Here is a 21622-nt window from a genome sequence, read left to right as displayed (position 1 = left end):
CAGAGCCACTTATATACATAGTGATACAAACATACAGAGCTGCACATACACACACAGAGCCATATTTAGACACTAAGAGCTACACACAGACTTAGACACATACAGAGCCACACATACACAGAGCTTTACACAGACAGAGACACCCATATATATGGTGATATAAACATACAGAGCTACACATACGCACACAGAGCCATATTCAGACATTAAGAGCTACACAGAGAGGCACACTTATATTCACACATACACAGAGAGCCACCTATATTAAGAGTGTTACAAACATATAGAGCTACACATACACACACAGTCATACACAGATACTAAGAGCTACACACAGACATATTGAGCCACACTTAAATATACCCAGAGCTTTACACATACAAAGCCACGTATATAAATAGTGATACAAATATACTGAGCTGCACATACACACACAGAGCCATTTTTAGACACTAAGAGCTACACACAGACTTAGACACAGAGAGGCACACTTAAATTTACACATACAGAGCTCTATACACACAATGCCACCTATATTAAGAGTGTTATAGACATACAGAGCTACAGATACACACACAGAGCCATACACAGACACTAAGAGCTACACACAGACTTAGATACATACAGAGCTACATACATAGTAGATAGTTGTAGTGTAAGTAATAGAGGGAATTCAAAATAGGAATAAGTTGATACTTAGTAGTAGAGTGTGTAATGTCTGTTAGTAGAGTTTATAAAGCTGTACTTTTTATATCGTTAGTAGAGTTGTTATAGCTGTACCTTTAATAAAGTAGTCATACGTATTTGTTAATATGTATGTATGTTTATCTGTGCAGTATTTGGCATGCATATATATGTACATATGCATTTATTGTAGTAGAGTACTGCATACATATGCATTGAAGTACTAAGATTTTTTTTATTGCTTGTAAATAATTAGATTTCAAAGAGTTTTAACAAATTGTATTATTTTTAAGTATAACATAAAGTATTGTTTTTTGAAAATTTGCATTTTTATATTTTTTCTTCGATGTTGATTTTAAGAGTCTTCAATTATTTCTATAACTTTTCCATTTTGAAAAATGACATTTATTGTCTTTAGTAAGTAATCCATAAGAGCATCTGCAAAGTCTTCTACGTCTGCTGGAATATCTAGGTAGTCCATTATAATCATATTTTGTATTTCCATAGATTTAAAATGCTCATTGTCTTTAATTTGTACTGTTATTGTACTTGTTTCTTGTGTGGTATTTTCCATGCCATAGATTGTAATTGTTATGGGTTCTTTAGGTGGTTCTATTATCTGAAAAAGAATAAATAATTGTTAATTGAGGCATTTACAGTATATTAACATTTTTGTTACTTTTTGTAGTACTGTGTAAACAACAAGAGAAAGGGCAAAGTAAAATACTCACACACCCCTTAGGATAATCAATCAAAAACAACTAAAGAGTATCTTTAACTATAATGTACATAAAGCACAAAAGGAGAAACGTTAAGACGACCCGTCCACCACCACCCTTAAGTGCCCTAGGCAAAAATATTAGCTGTGACAAAAAGGTAGTGCAGTCCCAGTGAGGAAAAAGGAGCCCTCAGGCACCCACGCATGGTAGGTAGCCGTTTGTCTTCATCGTGTTCCTGTAGTTAGTATGTGTAAAGATACAACAAACCAAAAAGGTGCAGATTAAAATGAGTGTAGACCACTCCCTCGATCAACACTTTTAATAGACGGGTGATTCGAACCGAATTAAAAAAGAGTGTGAATGACCGGACAAAAAAGGGTTAAGTAAATTTGAGCCCCCTGTCCTAAAAATCGGTTGACATGTTTCAGCTTTAGAGTCCTATTCGACCCAGCATTCCTCAGGACCAGTAGTGTATTCTCTCCCAAAGGGGCAGGGCACACCCTAAAGAGCCTACTCACATTGGAAGGAAGGTAATCAGCTATGGATACGCGTTTACCAACTTGTAATCGCTGCACTGGTAAAACTCAGGTGCGCAACCTATGGAATCTGAAATTAGACCAACAAAACAAAATAGATAGTAACTCGTTTTAGAATTTTCCTCACTTACAGGTATTTAACACAGTTATACCTTTAAACTACCCGTCACACACCCAGTGGCACAGTCAAATCCATGTGTACATTTCACATAAAAACATACCCCTATCCGTTAAGCTAAGGGCAAATTCAAACTTGGGCCACTAACTACCATCTTGGTAGAAGTGGTCTTTGTATTGCATCACGTATACTTTCACGCAATATCCGGGAGCATTTATTGTGCCCCATATCTCAAGATCCTGGCTTATCCTTCTTGCCCGCAATCTTCATTTTGTAATAAAGTTAAAAAACAACAGTTTTCCTTCGAGAAGCTACTTAGGGGCCAAATGTATTGCGCATCCCTATCAGTATATACATATTTGCATCACGCTTTAATAACCGGAAGCCTCTGGTACATGCATTACAACATTCATCATTCTCTAAACTCACTCAGCTTGTTTTCCAACTGCTTCCTAAACACAGGGAAAGACGAACTTTCACCTCAGGATCTGTTTGGAAAAAACAAACTTCGAGTCATTTTCTTTCTCAATATTGTCAAGATGGAATTAACCTTAATTCGATTTTAAAATCACTTGTAAAATCTGTTATCAGTGATGTCAAACTAATTCGTTACATGTTGTCGTGGTGACTTACTCAGTTAATCCTAAATAAACATCTTCATGAGTCCGTGGTGGGGGAATTCTTCACGTCAGCATCTATTAAAAGTAGCGTGAAAGGAGAGTCAATTCCCTTTTAAACGGATGTCTCTGAATCTCGTTATCAGTGTATTTATTTAAGAGATTCAATGTTGCATTTCCGCTTAAATAGAAAGTACCCCTCCCGGTTTTTAAATTCACCATCATCTGTTAAACAATTGCCACACGTCTTGCCCATCTCACGTAGCGAAATAGCTCATCGTTAGTTTGCACACTGTTTACTTGTGGCGACTTAGTACTAGTTGGTAATTAGAGCTAGAAACCGGTTGCCGCGTGTAAGTAGAAGTTCTGAAAACATGTGCAAAAACATATTTTACTCACTCGCTGGCTGACGGCTCCCCGCATATCCACCTAGTCTGGGCTCTTCCACGGCTCGAAAACAACTCGAACCGCGGAAGAAACATTCTTTTGACCTCACGCGACCTTACGCGACCGGTAACCACGTGATCAGGTCAGATCGCGTTTGTTGCAAATTTAAAGCCAAAGTGCCCATATTTACCGATGGTTTAGCAATAACGGTGTCATTACCTATTTACTTTAATGCCGTATTATCCTCAAAGGGCATCTTACGTCATGTGGAGCTTTTCTATTTAAATAACTGCATGAACACTTCTGTAAACACAGTGGAACTCAGTGTTCCCAGATAAGTTCCATTCCTAATTCCAACACGAAAAAAGGGGAAAAAAACAATCCGTAATGGAACCAATCGGACAATGCAGCATTTCCAATTAAAATCAAATCACTGCATGTCTATACCTTTTCCATAGATGCAAATCTCATGCCAATATGAGTACCTTTAGCAGAAGGATGTTTTTACTTTTCACTGTTTGTTGCAAGTCATTACAAGTTCTCGGAGCCACAATTTAGGAACTACATGTATATTAAAGGACTATTATAAGCTGTCTGGCTGTGATCTTGTACTGTAAAAGACGAAACACATGGTCACTCATATCTAATGTGTCACCGTATTTCTACCATATAATATATCACCGTATCTTTACCATATAATAGCCATGCCTCTGTTAGTATTCAGACACTACACTCACAGTATTCTGGGCAGCAATATGTTAGCATCTCATCACGGACCCCCAAGGGATATCATCGTTGAGTCCATGACGATGAGTTGCCAAACGGTGTATCCATCTTTGTTCTTTTTCAAAGATGGAGCTTTCACCGCTATGCTCAAGATGTTCTATTATGGTCCATTTTAAATCATTCGGACCATGCCCCCGTTCTAGAAAGTGTGCTGTCAATTTTGTTGTGTTTCTCTGGCATCCTACATTGCTACGATGTTCTCCTATACGTAGTTTTATTTTTCGTGTGGTCATGCCCACGTACTTCAAGACACATGGGCAGACTATCAAGTAAACCACGTTACTCGTATTGCAGTTGGTATGGCTTCTAAGGTGCCAGATTTTGCCTTCCTCCAAGTCAAGGGTTTTGGTTGCCGTGGTCAAATGACACACACTACATCCACCACATGGGTAATGACCCACAACTGGTGGTAAACCCCAGGTGGTGAACACATTTGGATTCTGTATTGCGTCCCTATTACTGGGGCGAGTGTGGACTAGTGCGTCCTTCAGGCTTCTCTCAAGTCTGTAGGCAAAAAGTGGCTTTTGCCACTCGAGGCCATTGATGGTCAAAATCCTCCATTGTTTATTTATAGTCCGGTTTACTACATTCGAAATGTTACTATATGTTGTTACACAGGTCAGCGGTGTTTCAGGTTCTCCTTCTCTTGTGTCATCTTCTAGTAGGGCTTCCCTATTTTGATTTCTGGCCCTCTTGCAACTTTTCTTTAGGATTTTTGCTGGATACCCTCTGTGTGATAAGTTATCAGTCAGATCCTTAGCCTGCTTCTAATAAACAGTGACACTGCCACAGTTTCTACGGATACATAGGTCCTGGCCAAAAGGTAAGTTTTCCCGCAAAGGACGCAGGTGAAAACTCGTAAAGTGGAGCATGTTATTCTACTGGTGGGTTTGTAATACGTCTTCGTTGTTAAATGGTCACCAGTCCTGGTGATCGTAACATCCAAAAACTCGACGGTATCCCGACTGTGCTGGTGGGTGAACCTCAGATGTGGGTCACAGGTGTTAACCCAATCGAAAAAAGCCAAAAGGCTCTCCTCGGTGCCCTTCCATATCAACAGCACATCATCAATGTACCTCTGCCACAGGAATACATTGAGAGTGTATGGATTGGTATTGGCAAAAATATGGGCTTTCTCAAAATTATAGACGTATAGTCCAGCAACACTGGGGGCAAAAGTGCTGCCCATAGAAGTCCCTATCTTCTGCAAGAAGATCTGATCTTGATACTGGAAATAGTTAAGTTTTAAGGCCAGAGTTGCACACTCAATGACAAACGTTCTAGAAGTGTTGTATTCCCACGCAGTCTGTTCCAAAGCATCCGCCAGACCCTTCAATGTAGCATCCTGGGGAATGCAGGTGTACAGGCTTTCAATGTCTAAAGAGACAAGAAAGCACGATTCCACAGGTAATTTCACTGTCAAAAGCATTGCCAGTAAGCTCTTAGTATCCTTAATATAGGTACTCGTCGACTGTATCAAATGTTTAAAGAAAAAGTCGCAGTATTTAGAAAAGGGTTCTAAAAGAGACCCAATACCCGAAACAATGGGTCTTCCAGGGGGTTGAGGACGGTTCTTGTGGGTTTTGGGTAGACAATAAAAAGATGGAACTTTTCCTTCAGAACTTGTAAGGAAGTCTGCTTCGTGTTTGCTAATGTAGTCATCTCGCTCTGCAGTCATCACTAGTTCAACTATCTCATCCCTTAGTGATGATGATGGATCCTCCTCCAAAATTGAATAACTCCTTGTGTCACTAAGGAGGCGTCTACATTCAGCGTCATGTGCAACAGTATCCTGTATAACGATGCCTCCGCCCTTATCGGCGCTCTTGATCACGATATTAGGGTCACTTTTTATTGACTCTATGGCTTTGTACTGGGCACCAGTTAGATTTTTGAACGGTGACGATTCTTCAATGTGTTCCTCTTCACGGAACACCGCTTGTTCAAAGGCAATTATTTTTGCCGGAACTAAGTGTGCCGGGGGAGTAAAGGTTTATCTGTTTCTGAAATTGGTATCACTGCTAGAGGTTTGGCTTTCAGCTGGGTCTTGATTCTCAAAAAATGCCCTCAACCGCAATTTTCAAAAAAACTCATTGAGTTCACAAAACAGTTTGAAACGATCAAGACGTGGTGTTGGTATAAAGCCTAACCCTTTCTCCAAAACCGATTGTTCATTAGGATTCAACATTCTGCTAGACAAATTTGTGACTAAACTTGCACATTGCTGGGGCCCGCTCTCTGTACCTGCGTTTTGCTGCGTGTATTGTCTCCCACTGCTTCTGGTATCTGCCAACGGACTTGATTCCCTCCCCGTCTCTTGCCCCGGCCTCTCTGGCCAAACCATAAAAAATGTGGGGGGTGCATGTTCGGTTGAAAATGGGGGGGTGGAACAGAATGTGGATTCCAGCTCATCTGTGGTGGAAACGGTGGGTGACTATAAGGATTTGGGTGAAAAACTCTATTCCCTTGCTGTTGATATGGAAACCAATTGGAGTTATTTTGTGGTCTTCTACCTCGGCCTCTACCTCGTTGTTTATTGCCAGAGCTCCCTACACTTGACCCGCTGGAATTCGAATCATCTGAAATATCAGAATTATAGTTGTTACGGTCAGGTGGTGTATACTCGGCACTTGCATAGGGGTATACTTTAGCATGCGACCATTTTTTAAAATTCTTTTGAAACTGTTGGATTTTAGACTGCGCCAGATTTTCTTTATATTCGTTCAGTTCTTTATTGAACTCATCTAGTTTTTTCTTAAAACCTGTTACTGTGGTCTTAATGTGGGTTTCTGTTGCCTGGATCTCTATAAGAAGGGCCTCCGAGAGCCGAAGTGCAGTTTTTATAATCAGGAGGGCCCAATCATGAGTACAATGCCAGCCTATCTGGGCCCACTCTTTTCTAAACACACTATCCTCTAAAAAGATGTGGGGTGCATTGTTCACTAGCAAACCTTTTGGAGCATCTTATTAGTCAGGTACTCCTTCATCATGGTACCATGTAAAATGGCTCTTATCCGATTCTTTTTTTGTTCGCCCAATTTATCCCAGTCAGAGGTCTGGGATATAGTATGGGCCACCAAGGGATCTGCAAACAAAGGGGGATCATTGAGAATGGCATCTGCCTCTTCTCTTGAGAAAGAAAGCCCTGAGTCTTCCATCATGTCAGCGTGATAAATATAATTTCTCGAAGGAAATCTGTAGAGTTCGAAAGAACTATAAATATATTTTTCTTTCAAACACTCTTAATTCTCTCGCAGCTGCACGCTGCCAAACCTGTGTAAACAACAAGAGAGAAAGGGCAAAGTAAAATACTCTCACACCCCTTAGGATAATCAATCAAAAACAACTAAAGAGTATCTTTAACTATAATGTACATAATGTGCTTTATGTACATTATAGTTAGATACTCTTTAGTTGTTTTTGATTAACTTTTTGTAGTACTACAGATGTGAGGATTTGAGTTTGCTTTTAAAAGAGTAAGCTGTAGTTTTCTTTCCTAGAGAATAGGTGCTTGCGTAATGGCAAAAGAAAATGCTAGGTAGAATGTACATGATGATCCACTTTTAACAGAGAGATTATTAAAAAATAAAAGGTAGTGCATCTACTATAAATTTGAAGTTAAATTAAACATTTGACTGAAGTTTAGAAATTATTTAAAATTTAAAAATATAAGCGTGCTAACAGCTGCATTAAAAATGTACAGAAATTTTGTGGCTCTGATGTTGGGGTAGACTAAAACAGTAATAAATGCAGCTAAGCAAAACTAGTTAGAAGTAAGGCTAAAGTATTTTAGTACTTACTTCCAATTGAGTATTCCGAGTAGTATTTAACATTTTCTCATTATTAAATTTGTGCACAGTCAAGTGTGTCATTTTCACATATGATTCAAGTTTTATGGGGAAATTTGTTGCGTCCCTCCATAAAGTTATTTTCACGGAGTCTGTTGTATCAATAACTGTTATTGATTTTAGTTTTGTATCTTGTCCCGCAACAAAAATGTTTTTTGTTTCTTCTTCCTGTAAAATATAAAAAACTTAGGGGGTCATTATGACGGCGGACGGACCTGCATCCGTCCGCCACCCCCGAGGAAGAGGGACCGTCCTCATGGGCAGCGGCGGTCCCTCCATACAAATTAGGATGTGACTGCCATTTTGGCGGTCACATCCCCTACATTTAACATTGTGGCGGATGCTGCTTCAAGCAGCACCCGCTGCGCCGCAAGTTTAAAAAATGCATGTATACGTTTGCATGCACGAAGAGGCAGGCACCACACGGTGCCTGCCGCTTCGTGCACAAAAAGGCAGGGGGGTACCATAGGTACCCCCCATGTGCACCCCCCACCCCCCTTCACCCCTGGAGGCCCGCAACGGGCCCCAAAGAATAGACTGTATGCCTTTCCACGGCGGAAATGCCGCCGTGGAAAGGCATAGGACTGCAAACATCCTAAAATGCCTGGCGGTGTCTGATAGACACCGCCAGCCATGTTAGAGCTTTTCCGCCGCGGTCGGAAGGCAACCACGGCGGAAAAGCAGCGGACCGAAACATGACCCCCCCAGCCATCCTAATCTGGCTGGGGGTTGTTTGTGTGTCCACCGCGGTGAATCTGCATACTCCGGGCCGGCGGAGGCTTCCGCCGGCCCGGAGTATGCGGATTCACAGCAGTCGTAATGACCCCCATAATTTGTATATTTTGTTTTTTTGTGTGTATATAGTGACAGTATAAGTATTTTGTTGTCGAAGAGAGGGTGGGGAAGAGTGGGTGGGGAAGAGTGGGTGGGGAAGAGTGGGTGGGGAAGAGTGGGTGGGGAAGAGTGTGTGGCGAATTGAGTGTGTGGCGAATTAAGTGTGTGGCGAATAGAGTGTGTTAAAGAGAGTGTGCATTACAGTGTGGTGTATTTTAATTTGAATTAATTTGTTAAGAAACATTCCTCTGATTGTGTCCCTGTTATCAACATTAATGACCGTAATTTTGCTTCTTTTACAGTTTTAATAGATGAAACTGGTGGTGTAGTGTAGTTCCTAGTTTCCCACTAGGCCCTGCGCATTGGAATAACATAAACAGTAGTATCGACGTGGAACTGCGGATATTCCAGGCCTCCACTGACTATGCTAAACTTAATTGGGTTGTGTTACCAACTAGCTCAGAGGTCACTGGAAACTTTCTTCTCTGCATAGGAAGTGATCAGCTTCCTTGGCACAGACAAGAAGGGATTCAGTTTCCAACAACCGTGCAACATGACAACTTTGCTCCTCAGATCAAGAGTCAATCTCTAGGGTCGTGTGAAACAATAGACATAGATTTCACTCAGTCAGTCTAGTGCAGTTTACTTTCACAGTATGTAGAGAATAGAGAGACGGGCGTTTATCAATAAAGGGTTAACATTTATTGAACAGTCTTTCTTCTCGTACAAGAGAAATGTATTGCCACAATTGCAATAATTGTTATTATGAAAAGTACGTACAGTAAGATAAGTATTGCGAAATAGAACTGTAAAAGCATTGATATGGTTTCTTAGCCATACAATGGTTTAAAAGTAATAAAACATATATACAGTCATATATACATTAGGCTAACATACTCAACTGGTGCTTCTAACTAAGCCTACCCCAGTGTGCCTGACCTAAGCCTAACACGTGAGAAGGGGGAGTAAGTAAGTAGCTTAAGTTAAGTTGGTTTTGCCAAGGTTTGTTTCAAGAATTCTCGTCTAAGGGTTTAGTCAACACCATACCTCTGAATAGAATGATGGAGGATTGGTATCTCCTTCAGGGGTCTCTCTCGATATCCCAGTCACCCGCGAGGGTAAACCGGAAGCGCCGGGACTGGATTTCTCTGCACGAGAAAGGCAGCGGCTTCTCTCAGCGCGTCGAGGAAGGAGGGGTGACAGCGTCCGCGGGCAGCTGGAATCGGCTGGATGTCTTCGCAGAGGACGGCTGCTCGGCTCCTCAAGCGTACTGTACCATAGTTCGCGCTGTAGCGGCGATAATGGTAATCAGCAGCTTCACCACCACAGGATAGCAGGCTGCAGCGACAGAGTGCTAGTTTTTACCAACACAGGGTCATGCAGGCAGCTGGCATCAGCAACAGGCAACGAACTCGCAGCTCGTATCTCACATTGCTTAAGGCAACGTTGGTAATATTTATACCTGACAGGTGCCGGGTTTGACGCAAGTTTGCTGGACATAAGACGTCAATTAAAGATGTCACTAGGAAGTGACAGTTATCAGTTGCTCATTAGAGTTCCATTACTAATCAAAACATAGCAAGCGGGGATTTCCAGGTTTGCTAAGTTTTTATCTTGTTGAAGAACTCGGAGTGTTATCTAGGAATATCAGATAGTGACTGCTGCACTGTCATTGCACTAATTGGTCGGAAAGGAAGTAGCAGAGAGTCATGCTGGAATGTGGCTCTGTTCGTGTGAGGCCAGAGATGACTTTTCAGAAAATCGCACTTGAACGGTTATGCCAATATAGGGAATAAATGGATTTATAGCCGTATAGGGGCATAAGGTCACAGTATCGATCAGGAACCTAGATAAGCACGCAACACCCACTCCACGTTTTCATGTCCATCAAAATTACTAAAACTAAGCAATAAGATGCATGTGTAACATTGCCCACCCCAAAATACATAAATGCATTCGAAATAGGCGTACTTGTAATACATGGAATTTAGGTACTGTACGTTTTTTAAAGCATAGTAATCATTCAAAAGGTATTGCATATGAAATCAATGAACGATTATGCAAAAAGAATTACACATGAAGTATCTCTGACAGAAGAAAGGCGAGATAAATCATCACATAAAAATGCATTGTAATAACATGTGTGCTAGAGGCTGGTGTTATGTTGTTATGTCTCTAGATGTGCTTAGAAATAGAAGTGTGAAGCTTCTGTTCTCTAAGAATAGTTTTTACGTTAAGCAAAGAATTATTCGTGCCAAAAAGAGAGGGTCAATATTTTTTAAAAAATTGTCCAATTCAAAGAAAATAGATTTTCCAAAGCTCCTGGCAGTTTTTGTTGATCAAAACTGAAGGCCGAATTCAGAGTTCATGGGAACGCTGTGTGTCGGAAAGCTTTTCAAAAGTTATTGTTTCTCTATGGGTGAGAACATCGTATCAGACAGGCTCGCAAAGAATTGGTCTACAAAATCAGGTGATAGTTCAACCAAATTAGATAGCGCTGTAACTTGGCAGGTGTGAGAATGATTGCTGTCATCGAAGGCAGGACCAGCAATGCTCACAGAACGTTGTACCTGGATGATGTTGCTTTTGTCACTCGCTCCACTGTTACCACTTGGCTGTAGTACAGGAGTCTCCACGAATGCCGTCATCAGGATTGGTAGCCGCTGGGGACAACACAATGCGTGAGCCGTTATTGGACTGAGCAAAGTATCGACGTCCATTGGTACTGCTGATGGAAGTGAAAGACAGATGTCCAACACGCATTCATCGCCGCAAAGCATACACCGTAGCACAGGTAAAATGCAATTTTGCCATATCGGTCTGAATGAAAGGAACCAGGTCATGTTTAGATCTCTCAGCCTGGCCAATCCGAGGACGTTAGTTATCCTGTCCCTGTAGCGCATTGCTAGGATTGTCTCTTCCATTCCCATGGGAGCTATGTCTGAGCAGAGGCTTGCCATAACGTAGCAGGATGGTCAAAAATAGAATCCCTGCGATGAGTCCCAAAAATAGTGGAATGCCGCCAAAAATGGAGTGCACAAAATTAGGAAAGATTCCCAAAATTGCCTGGAAGGGTGTTAGCAGTCCCGTAAAGACTGTCTTAAATATGCCTGGGATGCTTGTTGCACTAGACATGTTAAGGAGTTGGCTGAACATTTCTACGAAATGCACGGGGCAATTTGTTGATAAAAGGTCATGGACATCAGTAGCCGTCCTTGCGACTAGAAGATCATACGTCTCTTTAGATGACGTTATAGGCACTGTTGTCTGTAAAAGCACAGATTTCATTTTGCTTAATGTATCAATTCGTATAGAATAGAGATTCAGACGAGGCCAGAGGGGAGTCACTATGTCTGGAGGCCCGCTCGGGAACAATGCTTGCATGCAACATTTGACCATGGACGTAACTTGTACTAGATAACTTTTCCCGGGCGCGAGGCCACAACACCTATGATCCGTTCTAAGAATGTAACTCCCGTTTGCGAGTTGCATAAAGAAGGGCTCTATCTGAGTTGCAGGTGTGACTAGCTGGTGGCATGAAAGGTTGTTTGAATTTCCATCACATGCTCCGTGTAAATTAATACCCTGACACAAAAGTATACCGCTTAGTGAGTGTTTACAGTTGTCACCACTAAGAAATACATTTTTGTCGCTGTCACTATAGCAAGAATGAGTGTATGGTAATTTCCATATAGATTTAACATATCCTTTACCCAATTGTTCATATTGGCCAGCAGGTATGTACTCAAGGCATTTATGAAATCGGAAAGTTGTTATCGGAATTGTGATAATTCCGTGTATTATCCATTCAATGACAGGACTCTCTGACATTGTCAATGGTAATCTCTCGAGTTTCTCGATGCTCAGGATTGTATAGTCTGCTCCTTTCTGTGCCAAACTGATCTGTTTATCAGTAAGGTTAAAACTGGAAAATAATGACGTCGTGTTGATTAAACGCCAAGGCACATAGCCTGAACGAAGATTTTGCAGCGTCCAGCCTAATTCTATAATAGAGCGTAATTGAGACTGGCCATGTTGTAACATTAGCAAATCTCTGTCTATCACATCAAAGGCAGAGGATACAATATTGTCCAAAGAATATATTCTGGAAGACAGAGTCATTAACCCATTGTCTACCACAGAAAGTGATTTCTCCAAATTAATACGATCAATTTCTCGTATTTTTTCAGCAGTTTCAATTTGCTTTACTTTCCAAGCCTCGTTGTAAGCAGCATAGATACTGGTCGCTATGAAACGCTTTTGACGCTGTTTGCGTGGTCCAAAAATGAAATCGCGCAAATCAGCACCATCTTTTAATAAAGACAAGTGTTGCTTAATTTCAGCCAGTGTGGATGTAGTTAGCCATTCTAGGCAGAGTTTCCCTACACTGTATGTTGTTATAATCCCTGGATGTTGTCTCTGGGAGTATCTAGGGTCTAATCTGGTCATTTTTAACCCCTGTGTTTTATTCAGGAACCTATCTTGACAGCTATTTGTGTCTGTAGGCCAGATTAACCACTTTTTCCAATCAGGATGTGTTCTGTTGAAATGTAAAATTTGTGACACGTCTAACTCAATATCAGCTGTTGCATTTTCAGGTATTGGCTTTGGTATAGACGGTGTTTTAAGGTCTTTGTTCTTGGCTAGGCCAAGACAAGATGTTTGGTGTACTGTGTCATTTTAAAATAACATTTGTTCTGGTATCATGCAGGTTCTAAATAGTGCTTCAATGCCTTGCACCTGCCAATCTTTTGTACCCCAAATCGTTTTTGTTTCAATATTATTTTTCCAATAATCAAAACCAAATGTCATCATTTTGTCATAAAATGCTTCTGAATATATCAATTTAGAATTTGTCAGCATTGTTTTCATTCCTGTTTTATCTAACAGTTTGTAATAAAACGTTTCTGCATCACTGGTGTTAAACCCTGAGAAGTATTTGAATTTCTCAAAAAATGCTTTAGAACTGCTTTTAGGTGGTGTAGAACAATGTTCCCATTGATTATACATAAAAACATTTCTAGGCTGTGCAGATTTATGCAAGTAATGATCCCCATAGTGGGTGTAACAGAATAACTGCTCATAACTAGATGAACCTTGTAAATAATCATGATCTGTGAATCTAGCTGACATTACTAAATCAGACATCATGTCATTAATACTGTTAAAGTCCCAATCATCAGAGAATGTACTTGGTGTCACAAAGTCACTTAAGGAAACCTTTAGTTGATGAGGATACTTCAGGATTTCGACCGGACCATAGATCTCATAGTCTGTTTTCTCCCATACTACCCCACCAGGTATTGGAATTGCTGTGACATTTACTGTTGACAGTTCTCTTTTCTTCACGTGGGATGATCTGTGTGGTTTCAGGACTAGGTTGATGTTCTGACTTGCTGTGTCCATTCAATTGTAATGAACTTCCCTAAAATTGAAACTAAAATTAGGCATAGTAGGAGTATGAAAACTCCTGAGATAATCCAATGCTCAATCAACGGTGAATCCAGATATAGTTCTTTGATTTGTTGAAGGAGTCCTGTTGTATTTTCTTTAGAATACTTTTTTGTTTCTGGCATCACTTCGGGGTCGTTTAAATCTTCAGAGAAGTTCTCGAAGTTGATGAAATAACCAGAGGTAGTTCTGTCAATTGATGGGATTGTTCTTTCAATCTGTCTCTCGGTAGCACTTTCTGATGCCACATTAGTGTAGACTGGTGTTGTTTCTTGACAAACTGTTTCAATCTGTGTTTCAAGAGGCACGAGTTCCATGGCATTATTGCATAGTCCTTTATTGTGCACTGCAGGCTGATCGAATGTGATTAGTCTTTCAGTTTGAACCTCTTGGATTGTTGCAAGTTTGGGTATTCTGTTGTTTCTTGGGAGTCCACTGGGCCTACTGTTGATTATAGGCCACATGCTTGTGGTTTTACCAGATCGATAGACACGACTCTGTTCTCCTTTTTACCAGCAAGGGGCGGTAGCACAACTGATCTTGTTCTGGTGACTGCTAAGACAGGTACTGCTTTTCTGTAAGAAGGCCCAAATTCCTTCTTCACCGCGATCTTTTCTCTGACTAGATCCCCAATCTTTGGAATCCAGACAGGCCTTGCTGGGGCTGTTGCGGGTGGTGCCTCGTCAGTGGTACTTGGCTGTTGCTTTAACTTTATGTTGCTTAATGATTTTCTTGTTTCATTCAGTTCCTGCAAAACAGCCAAACGGTCTTTTACATCAAAGTGCATTGTTTCTTCTTGTACCACTGACATCTGACTATCGAGGTCCTGAACGTTCATTCTAATTCCGAACAATAGTTCGTATGGGCTGAAACCTTTTAGAGAATTTCTTGGCATGTTGTTAAGACTAGTCTGGACACTTATTAAATGTTTGACCCACCCAGCGCCTGAACCTAATACCTTCGCTGTTATAGATTGCTTTATGTCACGGTTTTTTCTTTCTACCACACTATTCCCTTCGGGGTGCGACGGACAAGAATACCGCAACCCAATTCCCAAGCTGGCCATGGCCTCCTTATAGGCTCGAGAGCTGAAAGCAGGACCTTGGTCAGAACGGAACGTGGTAATTGCGTATGTGCCGATAAAGACTCGCAAATCTTTTATAACCGTTCTAGCGTCAGCCGAGCGCTGGGGCCACATTTTTTAAGTGCTTTTCGTCTTAACTGTTAATAGGACGCAGGAAGGGGTGTAGGCAGCATTACGCTCTTTCTGACTGGTAGCCGGTAGCAGGGTTCCTTACTGCGATCCCTATTACAGTTCTCACAGTTGTTTGCATATATTTGGTGTTCTACACTCATTCCCGGCCACCAGAATACTGATTGTAATTCAGTCAGTGATTCCTTGATCTCTCTGTGCCTTAGACCCAAACCCATGTGTGCGTCTGCTATTAAAAATATTCTCCTGTTCGTGTTTGGAATTACTCTGTCCCCCACTCCAGGGATTCGAGCAAAAGGAACGGAGTTTGCATCGATTATGTATGCATAATTGAGTGGATAGTTTACGGGTAGTGCTGCACAGTCGCCTTTTACGGTCGTTTTTACTGCCAGCATGGTTTCCCCGTCTATGTACTTATCTGTACGCTTTTTTGTGGCTACGGAAGCCGGTTTAGTTGCTTCCGCTTTGGCTGTATTAGCCAATGAATTCCCTGCAACGTGAACGCCATCACGTTGAAGACTCTGTGCGTGAATCACCTGAGTCTTTTGTAGTTCTTTGTGTAAAAGAGCTACCTCGTTCCAGAGCAATTTATGCTTTATTGTGGCACCTGTGTCATCTTTGTAGTCGTTTTCGATCCAACTCTGCAGTTTATTGTTGTAAGAATTTACGCAAAAATGAGAATCGCACACTATAAGTGTGGGGAATTCGCGTTCTGCATTTTCGAGCGCCATCTTTAAAGATCTGATTTCAGTTCTTTGAACCGAACAGTTTCTTACAGATTCAGTTTTTGTTACTTTCGGTCTGAATTTACCGCACAGCCAACGACCTTTAATGATCGCACATGCTGCATTGTAGGATTTGCTCTCTACGTTGAAATGCTGTACAAAGCTATCTGTATAGATTATACAGGCGTATTGTGGGAGAGGCAGAATTTCGATTGGTAGAGGATATTCTTCTTCATATTCTAAATCATTCAGTTCTTCAAATTGCGGGGCGAAATAGTATTTCACGTCTTCCGCTCCAAGAGAATCTATGCACTGTATCCACTTCGGATCCAGTGACACTGTAGGCAGGTTTACTGGGCTGAATAGCGCCTCGAAGGCGGATTCCGCTGTAAGGATATTAATCCGTTTGCCGTGTGCTAGTTCTCGTTCATTTGCTAATGCGATTTGCACTGCGTTCACAGTTCTTTCTGTGTGACTGAATGTTTTTTCTGTTTGTGTGTACAAGTGAGATTTAATTGAAATAGGTACCTTTTCTCCCTCATTAGAGGTTAGGTACGTGAATCCGCATCTTCCTGGGATGACTCGGATTACAAGATCGATCGTGTTGTCACGTGTATCTAATTTTGTTTTTGCTAACATGTCTGTTTGCAGTGATCTCAAAATTTCTGTGTGTTTTTGAGTCCAATTGATTTGTTTTAAATCAGGTTTTATTAATTCGTAGAGAGGTTTAACCCTCTCTGCGTAATTTAGTATGTAAGTTCTTCCGAAATTCAGAAAACCTAGTATTGATTGTAAATTCTTCAGCGTTTTTGGAGCTTGGAGTACAGCGCACTTCTCTAAGAAGTTGTCCGCTAGGCTTTTCCCTTCACTTGATAATTCGTACCCTAAAAATAGTACTGTCAGATGGGCAATTCGGGACTTTTTAAAGTTGAATTTGTAACCCTCTGCTGCGAACCCAAGTATAATGGTGTTCACTCTTTTCAAGTGAGTATCCAAGTCGTCGTCTGTGAGATAAATATCATCTACGTAAGATAATGCTTCATCATCATAGATTTGTAGTAACTCTGTTACCCTAGCTGAGAATAGTCCTGGGCTGTTCTTGAACCCCTGTGGGAGTCGACAGAATTTTTTCTGTGACCCAAATGCAGAGAAAGCGGTCAAATATCTGCTTTCTGGTGCAATGTTTTGACAAAAGAAACCATTAGAAATGTCTAATGTCGTTTTGTATTTTTTCCTAACTATGTTATTCATTAGGGCTGCACTATGCGAGTTTTGTACTGCAAAGGTTTTGCAACATGTATTAAGATGTCTGTAGTCCAAAACTAGACGATATGAATTGTCTGGCTTGGAGACAGGAAACAAAGGATTGTTCATTTGAGAGGTGCATGTTTCAATCACCCCCTGGTACTCAAGTTGATCTAAGATCTCCCTGACCTGTTTTTTAGCTTCTTGCTTTATGGGATACTGCCGTTGGGCAGTTGGTTCACTTTTTAGTTGGATTTTGTGAGGCGGTGAATCCTCATCCCATCCTACATGATTTTTATACAATGCAGGTGCCTGGGCCACTGCCCATTTCCTTGCATATGTATATTTTTTGTGAATCGGTATGTGATTCGAGAAGGCAGGCATAATCACTTCTTCGCCACGAGGGCACTCCCTGACAAACTCTGGGGGCCAATCTTTTTCAGCTAACAGAATATCATAGCCTTTTGAGAGCTTATCCCAAAATAGACCCTTAATTTTCCTAGTCTTATCACCCTCTATACGCAGTGTTATTTCGTATATTTTATGGGGCTCGCTAAGCCTGGCGTCGGCAGTTTCAACCTGAATGTATTCATTCGTGTCCACTGTCTCCAGATGACTCATCAAGATCTTGCGCGCTATACTGATTTCTGCTTCACTGTCCAACATTGTCAATGCCCACTCCCCGTTTTTCAACTGTGTCCTCAGTATTCTCGGCATGGTTGATTACTCTAATACTGGCTACCTTCTTTTTCTGAAATTGAGATTTCTTATTTTGAGCAGGTTCCTTGTCTTTGGACTTGGTGTGCTCTCCTGGGTCTGACCGTCCTCTTCTTTCCGAATTCTGTGGAGAAGATCGAGAGGGACGTGTATCAATACTTTGATATCTATCAGGTTTTTTTAAATTATCCCTATTTCTAAGGTTATATCTTTTCTCAGAGGGCTCCCGTTGGGGAGACTGGCGTTCTCGAGTCGGAGTTCTTTCCCTCCGTCGAGGAGACCTTCCTCTGGACTGGAAAACTTTTTCCTTGGGAGTGGATTGTTTATTTCCATCCCAGCTCTTTTTAGGAGTGTTTGAATTATTTTTAATAAATAATTTTTCAGGATTTTCGAGCAGTTGGGGCTTAACTGGTTTTCCACCCAAGCTGTCTCTACCTAATTCTTCATAGCATTTTTCTATGATTTTAGCAAGCTCAACAGGATCTTTTATATCTGTTTCCTTCAACTTCTGGCGAATCGCCACAGATGCTGCTTCTCCTCTAATGTTGGCTAATAATATAGCCGTGACCTGCTTGAAGTCTTTCAGTAATTTCATACCTAGATTTAAAGCGGGCTCTGGACCGAATTCATTTTGAATCTGTTTTAGCACTTCTGGTATTACCGCCATAGACGGAACACCGTGTGTTTTTGTGTAAATGGAAGCAAAGACTGTACCCCAAGTGTCGCAGTCCTCCACGTGTGGTGCGATTCCCATAGGAAGGCAGATGGTCAAGATTCTGTGTTTCTCAATAGGGGTAGTATCAGGAAATACTGCCTCTATTTGAGTGATTTTCTGGGCTAACCAGAAAGGAATTTGTTCCCGTTTTACGGGTGTTTTACCAAGACATGACTGTATGTTCTGTGGTGTAATTTTATTTGTGTTCCCCTGATGAGGGGTCAGCTGTGGTGTATTAACAGCTGGCTGGACTGTTACAGTCCGCATTACATATTGGACTAATTGCCTATGTATTTTTATTAATGTGTTTAGCTGTGCTAACAGCTCTTCTCTAGACATTCTTGCAATGTCAGGATGTGGTGTGTAGCTGGCTAGAACCGGCCACGTGGCTCCTGGTCTACCTAGTGGACCGAGCCTAGTTATGTGATCATTGTGTTTTAGGGCGCCATTAAACCAGAGCAGGTGCTCTTGAAATTTAAGTGGGATTTCAATCTCCTCGAAAGGAGCGTACTCTCCCGGAGGTTCCTCTATTTTGTAATAGTGAAACTCTTGTGTTATAGCGTTTACCGCTGGAAAGTTTATCCATGTATAGAATACCTCTGTCTGCCGATACTCGTGAGCCTCTATCACGAAAATTACTGTACCACCTTGAGGTGTCAGTCCGTGTTCTATAAGTTTTAAAGTTATAGATCTTCTTAACTGGACCGGGATGATAATAGCATCCGGGTCTGCCTGTAGGAGAATCGAGTCCTCCTCTATTAGTATGGAAGCCAGCCTAGCTGCTTCCCTTTCTTCTTCATTGTCTGACATTTAAAAAATGCAGGCTTTTGCAGAGTAGGTCTCCAAGGAGACAAAGATTAGGTGCACAATATTTTGGAACACTGTATCCTTCAACGTTGAATAAACCAGAGCTTTACATAGGAATCTCTTCCTACTAAGGTCGGGCGGATTTTAACCTTTCACCCACTCCAGACGTCTATTGGAGTATTTTACGGGAGAAAGGGGTGTGAAATATGCACGACTGAGTTACTCTACAAGTCTTGCGTTAGTTTATCGCCTTACCAAACGTTTGGGCGCCATGTAGTGTAGTTCCTAGTTTCCCACTAGGCCCTGCGCATTGGAATAACATAAACAGTAGTATCGACGTGGAACTGCGGATATTCCAGGCCTCCACTGACTATGCTAAACTTAATTGGGTTGTGTTACCAACTAGCTCAGAGGTCACTGGAAACTTTCTTCTCTGCATAGGAAGTGATCAGCTTCCTTGGCACAGACAAGAAGGGATTCAGTTTTCCAACAACCGTGCAACATGACAACTTTGCTCCTCAGATCAAGAGTCAATCTCTAGGGTCGTGTGAAACAATAGACATAGATTTCACTCAGTCAGTCTAGTGCAGTTTACTTTCACAGTATGTAGAGAATAGAGAGACGGGCGTTTATCAATAAAGGGTTAACATTTATTGAACAGTCTTTCTTCTCGTACAAGAGAAATGTATTGCCACAATTGCAATAATTGTTATTATGAAAAGTACGTACAGTAAGATAAGTATTGCGAAATAGAACTGTAAAAGCATTGATATGGTTTCTTAGCCATACAATGGTTTAAAAGTAATAAAACATATATACAGTCATATATACATTAGGCTAACATACTCAACTGGTGCTTCTAACTAAGCCTACCCCAGTGTGCCTGACCTAAGCCTAACACGTGAGAAGGGGGAGTAAGTAAGTAGCTTAAGTTAAGTTGGTTTTGCCAAGGTTTGTTTCAAGAATTCTCGTCTAAGGGTTTAGTCAACACCATACCTCTGAATAGAATGATGGAGGATTGGTATCTCCTTCAGGGGTCTCTCTCGATATCCCAGTCACCCGCAAGGGTAAACCGGAAGCGCCGGGACTGGATTTCTCTGCACGAGAAAGGCAGCGGCTTCTCTCAGCGCGTCGAGGAAGGAGGGGTGACAGCGTCCGCGGGCAGCTGGAATCGGCTGGATGTCTTCGCAGAGGACGGCTGCTCGGCTCCTCAAGCGTACTGTACCATAGTTCGCGCTGTAGCGGCGATAATGGTAATCAGCAGCTTCACCACCACAGGATAGCAGGCTGCAGCGACAGAGTGCTAGTTTTTACCAACACAGGGTCATGCAGGCAGCTGGCATCAGCAACAGGCAACGAACTCGCAGCTCGTATCTCACATTGCTTAAGGCAACGTTGGTAATATTTATACCTGACAGGTGCCGGGTTTGACGCAAGTTTGCTGGACATAAGACGTCAATTAAAGATGTCACTAGGAAGTGACAGTTATCAGTTGCTCATTAGAGTTCCATTACTAATCAAAACATAGCAAGCGGGGATTTCCAGGTTTGCTAAGTTTTTATCTTGTTGAAGAACTCGGAGTGTTATCTAGGAATATCAGATAGTGACTGCTGCACTGTCATTGCACTAATTGGTCGCAAAGGAAGTAGCAGAGAGTTATGCTGGAATGTGGCTCTGTTCGTGTGAGGCCAGAGATGACTTTTCAGAAAATCGCACTTGAACGGTTATGCCAATATAGGGAATAAATGGATTTATAGCCGTATAGGGGCATAAGGTCACAGTATCGATCAGGAACCTAGATAAGCACGCAACAGTGGAGCTGGTGGTTCTAGTATGTTTTTTGCTTCTTGTATAATTTCACTTGGAACTGTTAAAGATGGCATCCTTGAGATATTTGTTTGTTTAGTTATTAGCACTACATTGGTTTTTTTTAAGGAAATTTCTAATAATAATTCTGCTACCTTCTTTTGTTTGCCTGTAAAATTCGTCATTATAGCAAGTGGCTTTAATAGAAACACTTTCATCTGCTAGGGCAAGATGGTATAAGATCCTGCTTTCTTGTTTCGCATTTGTGTAATTTGTTTTCAAAGAACATGTAATTATATTTGCTCGTATTGCTTTCTGATATGGTTTGCTCTCGTCTTGTTTGGTCTGTTTAATTTCTTGTATAGAAATCATCTGAAATGAGAGAAAATTGTGAATATGCATCCTGGCTATAAC

The 21622-nt window shown here is 41.4% G+C and overlaps 1 protein-coding gene across 1 annotated transcript in view; it reads right to left on the bottom strand.

Annotated features, from left to right (window-relative positions):
- Nucleotides 1-1039: 1039 nt before the first annotated feature.
- LOC147703379 (uncharacterized) overlaps nucleotides 1040-21622 on the bottom strand; it is a 43949-nt gene continuing 23366 nt past the window's right edge. Inside the window, exons 2-3 of the mRNA XM_086929496.1 lie at nucleotides 7648-7863; nucleotides 1040-1303 (exon numbers count right to left, since the gene is read on the bottom strand). Coding sequence (XP_086785622.1) covers nucleotides 1040-1303; nucleotides 7648-7863 — 480 coding nt within the window. The remainder of the gene's footprint in view (nucleotides 1304-7647; nucleotides 7864-21622) is intronic.

Source organism: Lissotriton vulgaris, chromosome 7 (assembly GCF_964263255.1).
Source record: "Lissotriton vulgaris chromosome 7, aLisVul1.2, whole genome shotgun sequence".
In the NCBI taxonomy this organism is placed as follows: Eukaryota; Metazoa; Chordata; class Amphibia; order Caudata; family Salamandridae; genus Lissotriton; species Lissotriton vulgaris.
Note: the sequence above shows the minus strand (reverse complement) of the source record. Positions and strands in the feature narration are given on the sequence as shown.